This window comes from Frieseomelitta varia, unplaced genomic scaffold (assembly GCF_011392965.1).
Source record: "Frieseomelitta varia isolate USP_RPSP 00005682 unplaced genomic scaffold, Fvar_1.2 scaffold_460, whole genome shotgun sequence".
NCBI lineage: Eukaryota > Metazoa > Arthropoda > Insecta > Hymenoptera > Apidae > Frieseomelitta > Frieseomelitta varia.
This window is the reverse complement of record NW_025110213.1, coordinates 193898-210629: the sequence shown is the minus strand read 5'-3', so window position 1 is coordinate 210629 and position 16732 is coordinate 193898. Positions and strand designations below refer to the sequence as shown.

At 32.0% G+C, this 16732-nt stretch overlaps 6 protein-coding genes across 7 annotated transcripts in view; 3 read left to right on the top strand and 3 right to left on the bottom strand.

The window, feature by feature from the left end:
• On the bottom strand, positions 1-1415 carry LOC122532604 (dynein light chain 1, cytoplasmic). Its single transcript, XM_043661510.1, has 3 exons — positions 1219-1415; positions 472-589; positions 1-298 (listed from the first exon to the last, which is right to left on the bottom strand). Exons 2-3 carry the CDS (start codon positions 577-579, stop codon positions 137-139), a joined length of 270 nt encoding a protein of 89 aa, XP_043517445.1. The 5' UTR covers positions 580-589; positions 1219-1415; the 3' UTR covers positions 1-136.
• Positions 1-8640, bottom strand: part of LOC122532595 (ubiquinone biosynthesis O-methyltransferase, mitochondrial) — a 21630-nt gene extending 12990 nt beyond the window's left edge. Inside the window, exons 1-4 of the mRNA XM_043661486.1 lie at positions 8316-8640; positions 7749-8241; positions 7468-7648; positions 7279-7392 (exon numbers count right to left, since the gene is read on the bottom strand). Coding sequence (XP_043517421.1) covers positions 7279-7392; positions 7468-7648; positions 7749-8241; positions 8316-8377 — 850 coding nt within the window. The 5' untranslated portion in view covers positions 8378-8640. The remainder of the gene's footprint in view (positions 1-7278; positions 7393-7467; positions 7649-7748; positions 8242-8315) is intronic.
• LOC122532593 (lysosomal aspartic protease) lies at positions 2960-7005 on the top strand. Its single transcript, XM_043661485.1, has 7 exons — positions 2960-3196; positions 3766-4013; positions 5425-5543; positions 5800-5999; positions 6107-6229; positions 6304-6550; positions 6656-7005. Exons 1-7 carry the CDS (start codon positions 3135-3137, stop codon positions 6815-6817), a joined length of 1161 nt encoding a protein of 386 aa, XP_043517420.1. The 5' UTR covers positions 2960-3134; the 3' UTR covers positions 6818-7005.
• A 780-nt stretch (positions 8641-9420) lies between the features above and the next one.
• LOC122532579 (DNA replication ATP-dependent helicase/nuclease DNA2) lies at positions 9421-15463 on the bottom strand. Of its 2 annotated transcripts, XM_043661450.1 has the most exons (15): positions 15191-15209; positions 14574-14638; positions 13584-14233; positions 13249-13513; positions 13003-13180; positions 12642-12927; positions 12173-12583; positions 11852-12094; positions 11632-11778; positions 11141-11531; positions 10741-10934; positions 10341-10527; positions 10081-10281; positions 9821-10003; positions 9421-9747 (listed from the first exon to the last, which is right to left on the bottom strand). In XM_043661450.1, the coding sequence occupies exons 2-15, from the start codon at positions 14601-14603 to the stop codon at positions 9541-9543; spliced, it is 3573 nt and encodes a 1190-aa protein (XP_043517385.1). In that variant the 5' UTR covers positions 14604-14638; positions 15191-15209; the 3' UTR covers positions 9421-9540. The 2 variants fall into 2 exon arrangements, with proteins under 2 accessions (XP_043517385.1, XP_043517386.1); XM_043661451.1 differs by lacking the exon at positions 14574-14638 and having other exon boundaries at positions 15191-15463.
• The window catches only part of LOC122532602 (sugar transporter SWEET1), a 10508-nt gene continuing 3726 nt past the window's right edge, over positions 9951-16732 (top strand). Inside the window, exon 1 of the mRNA XM_043661507.1 lies at positions 9951-9961. The gene's annotated coding sequence lies outside the window, so the exon portion shown is untranslated. The remainder of the gene's footprint in view (positions 9962-16732) is intronic.
• The window catches only part of LOC122532589 (TAR DNA-binding protein 43), a 26832-nt gene continuing 20056 nt past the window's right edge, over positions 9957-16732 (top strand). Inside the window, exon 1 of the mRNA XM_043661474.1 lies at positions 9957-9961. The gene's annotated coding sequence lies outside the window, so the exon portion shown is untranslated. The remainder of the gene's footprint in view (positions 9962-16732) is intronic.

Here is a 16732-nt window from a genome sequence, read left to right as displayed (position 1 = left end):
TTTTTGTTTGAGAAACAAATTTTCATTATACACAGTATCGTAATTTTCCTTACAGACGGTGACTTGACTTAAGGTATTTCCATGTAGCGTGTGAAAGGGAGGAAGAAAAGATGGTGATTATAGAATAAACTCCAGTTTATCCGCTCTTGAAAAGCAGGATCGCTACTTGGCCCAAGTAAAAATAGATAAAATGTCTTGTTTCGTGTGTCACATAGCTTCCAAAATTACGGCCTACAATGCAATGCCACGTTGGATTGTACTTTTTATCAAATTCTTTCTTAATATAGGCTGCAATGTCCTAAAACGAAAAGGCAGAGTTAATTTATAGTGCTCTGGACTTCCATTTATCTTCCTTGTTATCGCACAATTTGTTAAACAACTACTCTTTACATTTACAATTTACCATGTGTACCATTTCACATCATACACACAATGTCTGTAACAAAACATGTTTGATTTATCGATGCATACCTTTTCTATATTGTACTTTTCGAGGGCTTGAGTTGCACAGTCGACAGCATCCTGCTGCATCTCCTCAGACATATCAGCGTTCTTAATCACAGCCTTTCTGTCTGACATTCTGGTAGTTCTGGAACGTAGAGGAAAAAAAAAGGGAAAGAAAAGAGCTAGGTAGTGCATTATCTTTTTTTTTTTTTTGGGGGGGGGGGGGGGGAGACATTCAATGTGAAAAAACCATTGCTAAGACACTAAGGCTACACTACTTTTTTTTTTTTTTTCATTGAAGGACGAAAAGAAATATACATGTAGATTGAACCTGGAGGAGGAACGAATGCGCGCAATTTTGACAGTAGCGTATATGTCATTAGCCGGCATGACAATCCATCGGACGATCGTTAGAAAATTCGGAGGTGGATCGAGTGTGCTTAAGTGAGAGCGATGCGAAACAAATCGCGACTGGGATAAACAGCCCGTAGTGGCGAAACGCGGGAGGACGATGTTTTGTCGATACGGGCGACGAAACGGAAATAATAATTCGTTTACACGCGATCCATCGCAACCCAGAACGTGCTAACGACGGTTATTCGAAAATTAGCGTTGCACCGACCGGAACAACGGCTACAAGGAACTGGGATAGTTGACTTTTTGACATAAGAGTTGTCGTGTTCCCGGTCTAAAACGAAGAGGGACAGAAAGGGAGAGAGAAAGAGAGAGGAAGAAAAAAATACATTTTCCATTTGTTATAACGCATCGACATACCTTTTCGGATAACACGTTCACGAACTGATATCACACAAGAGAATGATCTTCCGTTTCCCGGACCCGGCAGTAATATGTACTTATTTTTTTTCTTCCCCCTGCGTGAACTGATTTACACAAAAATTTTGCTCGCTCAAACCGACACCGACTTTTCCTCGATTGAGTTCAAGACTGAAGTGCCCGTACTGTAATCCTGCCCACTGATTGGCCCGCGATTAGGGTCTTCTATCACGGTCTTCTATCAACCCAGAATGCCTTGCCGGTAGCAACCCGCGTAAACACGAATTCGAGTAATCGATATGAAACTTTTTGAATTTAGAAACAATCCAGACTTGCACACTATTGACTCTATGAATCTAGAGATTCTAGATTGGCTATATTTGACAATTATGCTACATTGTACGATTGACTTTATGAATTTAGAGATATTCTATCTTGATATATGTATGCAGAATAATTCTATATATAATGGCGAGCAAAAGTATTGGTACATGATCAGGTTTCACAGGACACGATCATTTATTGTGACACTCTTACAAAATACTCTTTATATTTTATTCCTTACAAAATGTGAGAAGAGTCGAAACGATTGACTTTGATTCTTAAAAACAATTACGTAGAACCTTCCATCTAAAGAACTATGGAATTGATTCGTCTGTTACAGGGGTACGGTTCTTGTATTGATTCTCATGTCGCTTCTAAGTTACCTTTCTTGGCTGTCGTTTTTATCCAATGTTTCACATGATTTCCAAATGATCCACGAACTAAGGAAAATTGTTTTTCTTCAAAGGTACTTGAAATTCTGAGAATTTCTGAAATTAACGAAAATCTACGTCAATCGATCCTTTTTCTTCTTAATTACTTTGCGAACTAAAATCTCTCTTTTTATATCATTAAATTAAATTCGAATAAAAATTTCATGACTCAGTTTTAGAATATGGTTGAAATAGGTTATTTTGAACTTTTCAGATATATGCATGTAAATACTCGATGGAGACATGCACGACATGCAAAAATGTTATTACATATCCTCACGAAACAAATTACAGACAATTTGTGGGTCAATATCGGTGAAATGCCGCTGAGCATGTTTCCTAACTGAATTAAATCTGTCCTTGCTTATTTATTTTTTCATTGTATATTGGGAAGACTCTGGTCCGTCAACATAAAATGTCTAAACAAGCATAATAATTTTACGTGAAAAAAAGCTACTTAATTTCTTACCCTCAATAAAAAACTATTATGTTAACATAAAAATCCATCGTGCGCTTTTAATTTCAAACGGAATAATTACTATTTAAACCGAATAATTGAGTTCATTGTAAGATGGCGCTTACAATGGTCGAGGAAAAGTAAATCATTACTTTCCGTGCAAGATGGCGCTACTGTGAAGTTAACTAACATAACCATAGTTTTTGTGCACGTACACGCCACTTGAATAGGATATCTCTCTACAAGTGGCTTGATGCGCATGTACGTGTGCAATCAGCTGACTGTGACAGCAACGACGTACCTAGAGCTTGGACATTTTTTAAAAAATTTCTAATTTTCTCAAACAAACTGTATTTCAATGGATATTTAGAAGAATTACCACTGGAAGATGTTCCCTACGAATATACACGAAGCTTTTGATAAATTTTGTAAACCTGCTTTCTCTTGTGTTTAAAATCAGTTTGGATGCTAGTAGCAATAATATTGGTACATGTATGTTGATCGAAGCTACGCATGTGCAGTAAGTTTCCGATAATCTTGGAGGATCCTTTATTAAAGAAGCTCTCGCTCGGTGAATCACTAGTGTAGTTCCCGGCAATAGTATTGCGCAGAAAGTTCAAAGGAAACTTGGAGCATCAATTTCTAAACGTCGTATGTAAGAAAAATTTTGAAGTTTCTTACTTCAAACGGGAACCTGCTTAAAAATGTTTCGCACCGTTCTGTGCCTTTGCGCTATCGCGGCGCTGACTAATGCCGATATCGTGAGGTAAGTGTAGCAATTTTTTTCGTAAACAAATAACATGACTTTCCACAATTGATTCAACTATTATACATATCGTTTACTCATACTGAGAAAAATTTGTAAATATTCTACGATACTTTAAACTTACAAATATTTTATGCGTAGATATTCAATTTATGTTGAACATTAAATTTGTAATTACTTTACGACATTGTAATGACTATTCCAAAAAAAAATTTGATTTAATGACACACGTTATATGTAGCGCCAACGACATTGAGAAATTTATTAGTTTTATACGATTTATAGCATGTTTCCTTTGTTCTTTAGAATTCTAACTTCCTTCATTTTGTTTCTCATGTTTTTGGATATTTAAAATTTCCATTAAGAATTATCTTAGATTCGTTATGCTTTAATAACAAAATGTCGAAATAAAACTTTCAGAATAAAAAAAAAAGGAGAAAAAATTATTTTTCAAAAAATTACTATTCACTTTTTAAAAAGATCTTGCTGGGATTACAAAAGATCAGTTTCACTATAGATATAATTGGGAACTGTTAACGTTAATTTCAAAAATATTCTCTTCTTTGAAGAATTCGTTTGCACAAGATGGACAGTGTTAGGAAACAACTCAAAGAATATAATACTGAAATGTACCAAGCTCATATGGTGCAAGGAGATTTTCCTCAACCAGAGCCTCTTTCCAATTATCTAGACGCTCAATATTATGGCGAAATTAGTATTGGAACTCCGGCGCAAAACTTCAAAGTAATCTTTGATACTGGTTCTTCAAACTTGTGGATTCCATCTAAGAAATGCCACCTTACCAACATTGCTTGCAGTGAGTACACACAAGCAACTCCGGAAAAGCTTTGTTAGTCTCTATGTTCAAAATTTGGTATTTTAGAAAAGCTTTGTTACTCTATGTTCAAAACTTTTTTTTTTTGCCTTATATTTTATTCATAATTTATTCGTATAATTGAGGTGACCCTTGCTACACGATTTATCACTCAAAAGACGTCGTACGTAATGCATAAAACTGAAATTTTAACTTGTAAATCTGAAAACTGTGAAATAAAAACTAAATTATTTTTGCATTTTTACTTCTAACAGATTTTAGATGTGTAAAAAAGTAGATATGATAATATTGCAGTATGATTCAGTACTTGAATTAAGTGCAGCTTTATCTCTGAGATAATGATAATACTACATTTCAAGTATTTATAAACTAATGATGAAATTAAAAACAACTCTGTAAGATTGAGATCATATTATTTCTTCGATTAATTACTGCTATCATTATTGTTAGCATTATTGTAACTTTATCTTTAGCACTATTATATTTTTAGGCAGTGATAAAGTGTTTTATAAATCAATAATAAAATTCTAAACTTCTATTAATCCTCTGCCTATTTTGCCGGTAGTCATAATTTTGACCTGTGCTGGAAGCTGCTTGTGTTAGTTATAGGAGCTGCTTGTATTAGTTATAGGAGCTGCTTGTTTTAGTGATCGCACTAACGCACTAACATCGTGTAATTGTATTGTTTGCCATGTGTTTGCCAAATTGCCGAAGTGACGACGACTAAAGACGAAAAAAATCAGTTTCTGGTAATGTTCTGAAGAAGAAAGACGTTTGCAGCAAATTTAAGCAATTTTTTATTTCAAAGTTTATTTCATATTTTAGTGTTTTTATTATTGTTTTAGTATTTTAGTATTTAATATTGTGTATTATTTTTGTATTTATTTTTGTATTTAGATTTTAGTTTTTAGCACTATTTTAATATTTTACTATTTTTATTATTAAGTTACTGTTTTTATTATTATTTTTGTTCTTTTTATTACTTTTTTACGTTGTTTCTATTGACGCAATGTCTTCATTGCCAACGAGCAATTTTTCTTTGTCTTCTTTCGTTCAATTTGCACAAGACGTTCCTGACAATAAATGACATAAATATACAGTAAATATATATAACTTTATTCATGTGACTGTTATTTGTTCCTTATACTCCTACATGTTCCTATATGAGTTGGGTGTCTGTCACTGTGTTGTTACAATATCGGTAAGGACCTCGGTTTCGAGCACCGTCACATTATGTACAGTATCGGTGAGCCGTCCGGACGACCCTAAATATGTATTAGTGGGATATCTGTGCGAGTCAAAATGACCCAGCACTGGAGCTTTAGTTTCAGTAGTCGGAGGATCAAGATCATTTTGCCCTTTCAAAATTTAATATAATACGTATTCTTTCCAGAACTGCACCATAAATATGATAGCACAAAATCGTCCACGTACAAAAAGAATGGTACCGATTTCGCTATCCATTATGGCTCTGGCAGTCTTTCTGGTTATCTCTCGACTGATGTTGTGGAAGTAAGTTTACATGCAAATATAAATCGAGTATATTTCTTCCTTATATCTACTGATTTTACTTCCCACAGTTTTCCATCCATTATTTGTAAATAACTGTAAAAGAGATATATACTGTCATCAAATTTGTTTTTCATTTTGTATATTGTCACAAATTTCTTTATAAATATTCTCATCCATCACTTATCGCCGTGTAATTAAATTAGTCGAATTGAAAGAGAAAACTAATTGAAGAATAACTGTACTTATTATTTCTCAGATTGCTGGACTCAAAGTCCAGGACCAGACCTTTGCCGAAGCTATGAGCGAACCCGGATTGGCTTTCGTTGCTGCTAAATTCGACGGCATCTTAGGTATGGGTTATTCTAGAATCGCTATCGATGGCGTAACACCTGTTTTCTACAACATGTTCAAACAAAGATTGGTACCTCAACCCGTTTTCAGTTTCTACTTGAACAGGTATCACAAAATAATTAGCGAATTACTCGAAGTAATTTTTGAATTATTCAAAGTATTGTACAAAGAAAATCGAAAAGCTAAAACTTCTACTTATTTATTAATTCCAGAAATCCTGATGATAAGTTTGGTGGAGAATTAATCCTTGGCGGTTCAGATCCACAGCACTATCAAGGTTCGTTCACCTATGTCCCAGTCGACAAAAAAGGATACTGGCAATTCAGAATGGATGGGTATTTTAAATTTACAAAAATAAATTTTACAATCCTAAAGAACAACTTAAGTCAGGACAAAATACGAATTTCAGAATCAAAGTAGGATCCCAAAATTTGGCAGTCTGCAAGCAAGGATGCGAAGCTATTGCTGATACAGGCACTTCACTCATTGCTGGGCCAGTCAAAGAAGTTGAAGCCATCAACAAGGCTATTGGAGCTACTCCCATCGCAGCTGGAGAAGCAATGGTAGATTGTAACTCCATTCATAACTTGCCTACGATCAACTTTGTGCTTGGTGGCCAGTCTTTCCCTTTGACTGGTGAGGACTACGTTCTGAAGGTAAGATAGACATTTTTCGATGGTATCTATCAAGTATTACAAGAGAATTTCATTATAAAAGAAGATTTCAACAACATAATAATGCTATTGCTCTTTCTGTCAAAGGTTACGCAATTCGGCAAGACCGTCTGTCTCAGCGGATTCATGGGATTGGACGTTCCTCCACCAAACGGGCCACTATGGATCTTGGGAGACGTTTTCATCGGCCGTTATTATACCGAGTTCGATATGGGAAACAACCGTGTCGGTTTTGCCAAGTCAAAATAAGAGAAAGTTGAAGAAATAAGTCAGCGGTTTTTAAATTATGCATTCCTTCTTGGAATGTCTATTTTCGTGTATATTACGTTCATACGTCTTCTGTAATATTTCCAGTAATTTCTCTGCTTTTCATATGTACTGTACGTACAGTATCCGTACGAGACAAAAAGTAAATGTAACAATAAGTATGAATAATATGTAAAATATGTAAAATAATTTCCTATAACAAAATGTATAATACATTACGAAGACGAAAGTAATAAATTTTTTTCATGTTATTCCCTAGCATTTTTCTTCCATAACGAATAATAAATCAACTATTAAACATAATTCTGAAAATCTGATCATTAAATTAGAAATATTGTAAATTACGATTCATGTATATCACAGTTTCACACAACGTTTTTTACAAAATAAGTTGTAATGGTAAATCAGAGAACCTAAAACATTAATTTATAAAAGGGTTGAACGTTTTCTCTTTACCGCGTGAAGCGCGTAATTTATCGCTGTTGAAGTTGTCCAAAACCACTCGTTCCTTAAAGGATTGTAAAACATTCCATGAATTAATTTTGTTTTGCAACCATCTACAAAATAGACAAAGTTTTAGTTAATAAATGTTTTACATAAAATTATCAGTATTATTATTAACGACGGTATACATGTTTCTAATAAGGATTGCATTTCAGCCGGAGTGATGAATTTATTCCAATCATGAGTGCCCTTTGGAATCAATTTCAAAACATTTTCAGCTGCGATTATGCCTCCAAGCCATGAAGACAATGTTTTATTAATAGTTGTAAGAAATATCGAACCACCAGGTTTCACGGTACTTATACAATACTATGAAAAACATAAAGGCACAGTTATATAAATATGTATAACTTTGCTCATATTAATGTCATATTAACATTCTCTTTCTTCACAGGAAAAAAAGCTATACCTTTAAAAATAATTCTTTATCATTTACATGTTCTATAACTTCTGAAGCTAGTATGGCATTAAACGTTTCTTTATTATCTGGTGCAAAATCTTCAATGACCGTCTCAATATAGTTCAATTTTCCATCTAAACTGGGATCCAAGGCAGCATGCTCTTTTGCAGCTGTTATTAATTCTGAAGACGCATCAATTCCAGTCACATCTGCTCCAATTCTAGCTAAAGGTTCCGACAATATCCCTCCACCACAGCCAACGTCCAAGATTTTGATCCCTTTCAGTGGTAAATAAGGACATTCCACTTTGAATCCCACATTTGCTAGACCATCACGAACAAATTGCACTCTTAGAGAGTTTAATGCATGCAAAGCGCGTAATTCACCATTGACATTCCACCATTTGTTACTTAATCTGGAATGATGCTCCACCGTTATAGGATCAACTGTCGGCTTTTTTTGTGGATCACATTGTGTTATTTCTTGAATCTGTTCAGATAACCTAGAACCATGAATGAACTTTCGGTAATGTTTGCCCTATCTAGCATTAAAATGTCAAGCATTTAGGTTAATTACCGGTTACGAAGAGTAAATCCTGTGGATATGGGTCGTAGAGATAAACTTTTAATTGTCCTCATGATTTATTCGCATGAGATGATTGAACACAACGAAAAAAATTTTGGAAGCGTGTAGCTATTACGAGGATATGTGTGAAACAAATAAAACCCCGCATATCGACCGCACTAACACACCTCCTCAATCATTAATACTCGACGAAAACAAGTAGCTATATCTTTATTTATTTTTAGAAAACAATATACACGTAAAATTAATGTATATCATTACGTTAGAAAATAGTAGCAATAATAACTATACTTTAACTTATTTCTAAAAAAAATATCTGGAGGAGCTACAAGAATGTTTTATTTCAGGAATGAACAGAAATGTAAAATGTTGAATATTAATGAACAAAAATATAAAATGTTACATTAGAATAATTAAGGATAATTTTTACTTTATTGTTTTATTTTTTTTACCATATACATACATAGGGTACATAGAACCCTCACCATAGAAAACTTTTATATGTTTCTCACGTATTGTATAAAATAATTTGAAATTTTATTATCTTTGAAATAAAACACGATAATTGTAACATATATGAACAACTAAAGATAATTTCATAACATTTATAACTAAAGACAAAATCTCATAAACACTTCAACTTCAGATGTATAGATACAGATATTGATTTTTTTCAAGTAAAAAATTTTATTTATATTTAATTAATTAATTGATTGATTGATTAATTAAAACAATGTACTAGTAATTAAAAAGTGCCACTAAATTTAAACAAACAGATCGAACATGTCGATTACATATCTTATCAAACCATTATTTTAAAATTATTATCTTATCATCATATTCAATACTCTTTAAGTTTTAATTTAGATATAAGATTTAATATTTATAATTGAAATGTTGCACATAATTTATTTGCCTTAAGGTCAATAACTTTGCACACAATCACAGATATTTATTCTGTAATCAAGGCACTTGAAAAAGAAAATAGATAATGACAGAAGACAGAAATAAGACAATTAAAAGAATAATCGATCCATATATATCAAATTATTGATCAAATAAAAATTTTCATAAATACTTTATTACATGATATGTAAAATATTTCATGGAAATATAAAAAAGATGCAATATACAAAATAAAATATCATGCAATGTCGTTTTAATATCATTTCTTGTCGTAACAAATTCGTGATGCGAAAAAAAGTTGCGAAATATGTTATAAAGTACATACAAGATTTTTCCAGTAAAACCCATCACAATTGTCCGTTAAATTTATTGTATTTTTATCTTCGACAAGATTAAATAATTTTTTAAATACCGAGTACCGAGATACAGTACTTTTATCTGCAATAACAATTAATTTGTGTTTTGCTCTTGTTATTGCAACAGTCAATCGTCGATGGTCCCCTAGTACTTCGAGATCCTACATTTGAAAAATACTAATTATATCGGTACTTTTTAACTTACAACAAACACTTGTAAAACTCAGATGATACCTCTTTTATATCGTCAGGTTTATTCAGGCTTTTTGCGCACGAATAAATTATAATTTCTTTATCACGTCCTTGATACTGATCGACAGTATTTATCTCTATATCTTGAGTAACAATTTTCTTCAATAAGTTAACATGTGCTCTGTACGGTGCGATGACGCCAATATTATCAAGTCTCACATTCATCTAAATGTTTGAACACTTATTCCAATATTTGATACGAAAATAGCTTACATACAACAAAATTACATATTATATATCACCTTTAAAAGAGTTTTCACTAGTTTAGATACTACAGCAGCTTCCCAAATGTTTGAGTTTACTTCATCAATATCTAGATATTTTCCACTCAAATCATAATTTTCTTTCAACTTATTAGTATGACCTGTGTTTAGTACGATTACAGAATCATTTATGTCAGATGACAATGCCTTCTGTATCCATTCTGCTTCTTTTATTAAAACCTAAAATAGAATTTTATTAGTTTATTAATGCAATCTTCGTTTATACTTATTACACTCACTTCATGACACTGACTGACGAAAGTAGCATTTTCTACGGAGACATCGCCTGCTTTTAACATGTCATTATATGTTAACTTATTTGCTATACGCATTATACTTTTATTCATTCTGTACTGTTTCGTTAATTTAATAGTATTATTTTCACTATCCAGACGAGCAAATAAAGATTCATCTGCACCCAGTTTTCTGAGAAGACAAGAAAATTATGAATAATTGTATGATAAAATGTATTACTGTGTAATAAAATTTTATAATGTGCATAAAAATATTCTTTTGTTTAAAAATCAGGACTACAACAACAGAAATTTATTTCATCTATTATATATTGTAATGAGAACTGTACTTTATTTATATACTTATATATCTTTACGTATGATGTGCAAATATTTTATTGGATACCTGGCTAATCTGTTCTTAACAATTGGAGGCAATTGATCAGGATCTCCCACAAGAATAAACTTCTTCGCATTATATAACGGACGTAATACAGTGGGTTGCCATACCTGAGTACTTTCGTCCACGATACATACATCAAATGTACGTTTCCCAAAAAGTACGTGATGGGCACCATAACAAGTTGTGCCAATAATATTCTACGGTATTACAAATTACATAATTAAATAAAATTAATTGCAAAAAAATTACCATCTTGAATCTCTTTTAGTGCTAAGAGGAAAAATTCTTTTGCAAATGAAGTTATTTAGAAAAAAACAAATTAGGTAAGATTTTTTCATATTTCCATAAACATTTCCGAAAGTATCCAAAATAATAAAATATTTATACTTAAAGTAATTCATACTTTGCCAGAATACACCGCTTCTAAGCTACTCGGAGAGTGGCAATTTGATGTGGCATATATTTCGCTTTTACATCTTAAAGATGGATGGAAAGATGATCCCAATCTTAAGAAATCAATGCGCTTGTCCAACAGTTTCAATAAAATATTGTCTACAGCACTGTTTGTATGTGCGGTAATTAATACGGATCGTCCTATTTTGTGTAAAACTTCTACTAGAGCAACTACTGTTTGCGTTTTCCCTGTACCTGGCATTCCTTTAATCAGAAAGTACTCGTTTGCTGATATCGCTTTTAGAACTGCTCTTTGCTGAATTTTATTTAAATTTTGTATTATCTTAGCACTTTTTGTTATAACCGCATGTGATACACCCTCTTCGAAAGTTGCTTGTTTTCTGAGGTAAAGAAAAATTCAATAAAAAGAATATATATATATATATATATATACATATATATAAAGATTATTTAAGGAAATATTTAATAAATTTTACAAACCTATCTATCACGATATTTCGTAATCTTTCACAAATTTCACTGTCGTTCATCAAACCTCCTACATTCGCAAGATTAATAGAATATAAAGAAGACGAATGGTACTTATCTATGTGAAATAATTCATTTGTATTATACTTGGTCACATCTCTGGAACCAAATGGAAGATTATAGTTCAACGTAAGATTTAACATAAAAACTTTCTTAAGTACCTCTCAAGTACCTTTCTAAAATCAATGTGATAGAATCTTCTTTTCTTTCTATTATAAATCCCGCAGAAATATTTATCCTGGTGTTTGTACTAACTAAAACATACTCATTATCTGAAAATTCCGTATATGGAATATTAGTACTTGAGAATTGTCCATTTAAATTTGCGCGAATGAAAGTGTGTTTATACTTTGTGTTGTAACTAATAACGTGTCCTATCACTTTCAAATTACAGATACAAGTTTTCTTTATTTCTCTAAAAAAAAATTTAAAAGAACAATTTATTTAATTAAAAAATACGGTATTTTATAAAATTTATCATATGACTCTTTACCTCTTTTCTGGGCTTAATGTCCACAGATGTTTCATTGTATTATCACTTGACTGTGAGCTTTCTTCAATCTCTAATAAAGAAATCCACTGCAATACATAATCAATATGACTAGGTTTGAATTTATCCAAAATTTTTTTTCCAAGCTCTACTAATGGATGTGTTTCAGGTAACTGTATGTTAGAATCTTTGCTCAAGTATATACAGCATAATGTATTGTAAACACATTTTGAACAAGCACTGTGATGATTAATTGGCTCTGGCAGTTCTAACATTTGCCAACCTGATTCAGACGTTAGATTGGATAACTTCTCAGGTGATTTTTGAATAAAGTAAGTAGCTAAAGAGTTTCTTAATAGCATCAAATCTCTTTTCTCAGGATGGCTACTATTAATCTCTTGCATATCATTTTCCCTGTAATAAAATGTATTTGCACCAATTATTGAATTAAACTTCAAAATTAATGAGTTACCTAAGATATAGTAAAAGACCCGTATCTGTATCTTGACCTGTAAGACTCATCATCATGATATAAAGAATAATTTGTCCTTTATGTTCTAAAGAAAATGAAGGTTTTCCTGTCTTGATTTCAATGGGCATAATTTTCCGTTTAGAATTTATCTTGACTTCTGCAGTAATGTCTACCTTCCCTTTTATGCCTAATTTCGGTTGCCAAATAGATTCTTCTATATCATGAATGTGAGTGATTCTACCTCTAAAGTTATTTTTCATATTATTTATTTTTTGCTGTGTTTTATCTGAAAATATTATTAACAGAATGTAACAGGTTATTAACAGAAAATAACAAGATCCATATTACATATTTTGCGTACCATTCAAATAATGTTGTATAAATTCGTGTATCTTTGATACATATGGGAGCATTTGTTGCTTACAAGTATCTAAAGATATATCTGATGCATAAAGTAAACTACTTGTGTCTTTGGTCTGCAATATGTTGTCCATTAACTTTGTAATACCTTTTATTTCGTAAATATTTTTTTGTATTGCCTGTAATGTTAAATCTGCATTTGCAAAATGTTAAAGAACTACAGAAAAAAATGTTAAAATATTCTTACAGTTTGCAATAGTTCATGAACTAAGATTCCAATAACAAGTGGTGTTTGATCTCCCTCAAAATAAGGCAGATTTTCCATCTTTCTGAACCTCTCAGTTAAAACTGCCTTCCGTTCACAAAATAGAGCACCAGCTATTGTTGTTCCAGATATTAATATGTCTGGATTAACAATAAGAAAACCACTACTATTATCTATAATCCACTGATTGTTTTCTTTCCGTGCTTCAATGACAACAATATCATCTTTTTGCACTTTGGTGTTTTTCCTAAGTTTTAATTAGAAATATTATATTAAATGTTTCATTTTAAGCACATTATCATGATTGTATTCCTTACCAGAAATCTGAACACCTAACAGTTGCATTACATGTTTCATTGTCTTCTTGTTTTACTGTTAATATTATACTATTGCATTCCATTTGTACATCAATAACTTTACACCTTTGTAAGGATTTAAAGTTAATTTGACTGGAATCTGTACACCATTCTTCCTCAAAACAACCTTTAAAATCATTTGCAAAGAATGATTCTAATTCTGAATGAATTCCATCATGTTTTACATTAGTGGACACAGATTTCTTCAAATTAACAAGCTTGTCACTTTTATTTGCTTGTAATGTGTTACTTGTCATTATCTGCTTTTCATTCAATTTACATATTGTACTTATATATTCATAATCATTAGTTATATTTTCTTTTTGACTGTTATTTCTACTAAAATTACTGAACACATCATGAATTACATTCGCTTCATTTGAACGCGAATGTATTTGATGTGTATCTTGCATAATATTACATACATTTGAAACATTATCATACTTTGTAAGTTTCACTTGTAACAAGTCTACATCTTCTGAAATTTTCCTCTTTCTTTGCATTCCATTGTTTGTGACACTGGTTTCCACTGTGCTATTTTCTGAAGGAACTTTCATGAAATACGTTGATATCTTTTTTTGAGATGGCTTTGTACTATTAGTTGCATTATTCTGTGAAAAAGAAAGAGATCATAATAATAGATGTTCATGAATTTTACATTTTCAATTGTAAAAGAAAATTGTTGAATAATAATTGCACATTGGATACTTTAAAAATATACATTGAATATTATAAAAATACATATTGAATACATATAAAAATATTTAAAGTGTAGTATTCTTTTTAACTCTCCAGTATATCTGTAATGTTCATAAAAAAATCCATGAAAAAATCACCTGGAGAATAAATAAAATAAGTTTTTAACTAAGTCTCATTTATTACAATTATAATTATATTCATGAAAATATTTTTTTTTTTTTATTTATTAGATATTACTAGACTAAATACTACCTTTTTAAGCGGGAACCCGACTTTCTTCATTGTGAATGTCACCTTCAATCTTTTGTTTCAACGTTCTTTATTCAAAAGGCAAAGACGAGAAGGGTTCATAAAATTGCAAGAGAAAGAAAAATGAAACGTATTTGAGAATCTATCTACATAGGGAATTTAAAAAAATATTTCATATTTGAAATATAAACATAACATAAAGATTAAAAATTATTCTAATTCCATTGATATTTGAATCCATTGAAAATAAGCGTGTTAATACGTATATGAGTCCATTGAAAAATACATGTGTTATATACGTATATGAGTACAACACATAATCACAGTACCCTGACACAGGTGAAATCTTATTTATATTTCCAACGATAATTTGAATGATTAATCCTATGATAATTGTATTCGGTACTTAAAATAATGTAATTTAAATATCTCAATAAGTAACTTATAATGAATTGGGAGAGCTAAATAAATGAGCATGTTATCGAAATCTAGGGAAATATAAGTTGGCTCCTAATCCTAAAATGCCATAAAATAAAGATAAACTCCTAACATGCACATAAATTTCTTCAGAGTAATGCAATTTAGTTCAAATATATAATTTACAATTTATAAACGATTACCCGCCAACAACAAGATAGTTGACATCACATGATTAGTTCAAATTAAATCATTAAGCATCCACCTTGTGGATCACCCCTAGGATAGGTGCCAGAACTAAAGCATATTGTCCTTATCGCACGCTGTTGCCCTCTTTGTCTACTGAGCGAATAAGTCTGTCCTTGTCACACACTATCGCCCTCCTTGTCTATCGCTATGTATGTCTGTCCTTGTCGTACGCTAGTGCACTCCTTGTCTAATGACGCTAGACAAGGAAAGCAATAGTGTGCGGCAAGGACATCCTTCGATCTATTGAAAAAAAAATTCAACTTTTTACACACACGTTTTTCTAGGACAAAACACACATAGAATGAAAGCGGGGAGCATAATTTTAAGGAGGCATATAAAAAAGTTCGCAAATTATTCCACTTAATTAGGTTTTTTTCATAATTAGTGCAAACTGTCACAAAATGAACATGGTGGCGCCATCTAGCGGTAACTCGGTAGTACTAATTATTTATAAAAATACTTATTTCTGCATTTTACGGGTCAAATGGGGTATGAAAAGAAAGCTAAGGGTCTAATTAGGGTAATACAATCGCCAAAGTTCACAATTCGTTACGCTAAATTAGGTTTTTTCGCAAATGAAAATTTCTCTGTTTTACGGGGTAAGAAACACTAGCGCCGCGTTGTGGCAGACCGGTGGAACTAAACGCTCTATAACCATATAAGAAGAATAATTGATTTTAACTTTTGATGCCACAAATTTGCACTCTACGAGCATGTATTTCAAAGATAATGCTATCAATTACGTTCGCAAATAAATTTGAATCTAATATTCACTATAGTTTGCGAGAAATTATGCACTCACTACTGGCACTGCTCCTAACGTAACCGGAATTGAAACATTCTTTATGTACGTAAACTATACTCAAACAAAACATAAAACGCAAGCGTAGGGTCTCTAAAATCGAAGACGCAACCATAACAGTTCACAAATGATTCCTCTTCATTAATATCTTCTCGTAATTTGTGGAAAAACTGTCACCTGTCAATGTTTAGAGGTAGTGGTGGCGCCATCCATTGATAACTCGGTGGTACTAAAAACAAAATTTTCCACTTTTAGTGCCACCGAGTTATCAATAGATGGCGCCACCACTACCTCTAAACATTGACAGGTGACAGTTTTTCCACAAATTACGAGAAGATATTATTGAAGAGGAATCATTTGTGAACTGTTATGGTTGCGTCTTCGATTTTAGAGACCCTAAGCTTGCGTTTTATGTTTTGTTTGAGTATAGTTTACGTACATAAAGAATGTTTCAATTCCGGTTACGTTAGGAGCAGTGCCAGTAGTGAGTGCATAATTTCTCGCAAACTATAGTGAATATTAGATTCAAATTTATTTGCGAACGTAATTGATAGCATTATCTTTGAAATACATGCTCGTAGAGTGCAAATTTGTGGCATCAAAAGTTAAAATCAATTATTCTTCTTATATGGTTATAGAGCGTTTAGTTCCACCGGTCTGCCACAACGCGGCGCTAGTGTTTCTTACCCCGTAA

Coding starts and splice junctions, on each gene's coding strand:
- LOC122532604 (XM_043661510.1), bottom strand. CDS start 579: ATGTCAGACAGAAAGGCTGTGATTAAGAACGCTGATATGTCTGAGGAG. Junction 299..471: donor AAAAGTACAATATAGAAAAG/GTATGCATCGAT, acceptor TTTTCGTTTTAG/GACATTGCAGCCTATATTAA.
- LOC122532593 (XM_043661485.1), top strand. CDS start 3,135: ATGTTTCGCACCGTTCTGTGCCTTTGCGCTATCGCGGCGCTGACTAAT. Junction 5,544..5,799: donor TCTCGACTGATGTTGTGGAA/GTAAGTTTACAT, acceptor ATTATTTCTCAG/ATTGCTGGACTCAAAGTCCA. Junction 6,551..6,655: donor GTGAGGACTACGTTCTGAAG/GTAAGATAGACA, acceptor TTTCTGTCAAAG/GTTACGCAATTCGGCAAGAC.
- LOC122532579 (XM_043661450.1), bottom strand. CDS start 14,603: ATGAAGAAAGTCGGGTTCCCGCTTAAAAAG. Junction 10,935..11,140: donor AAGCGGTGTATTCTGGCAAA/GTATGAATTACT, acceptor GTAATACCGTAG/AATATTATTGGCACAACTTG. Junction 10,282..10,340: donor TCGTCAGTCAGTGTCATGAA/GTGAGTGTAATA, acceptor ATTCTATTTTAG/GTTTTAATAAAAGAAGCAGA.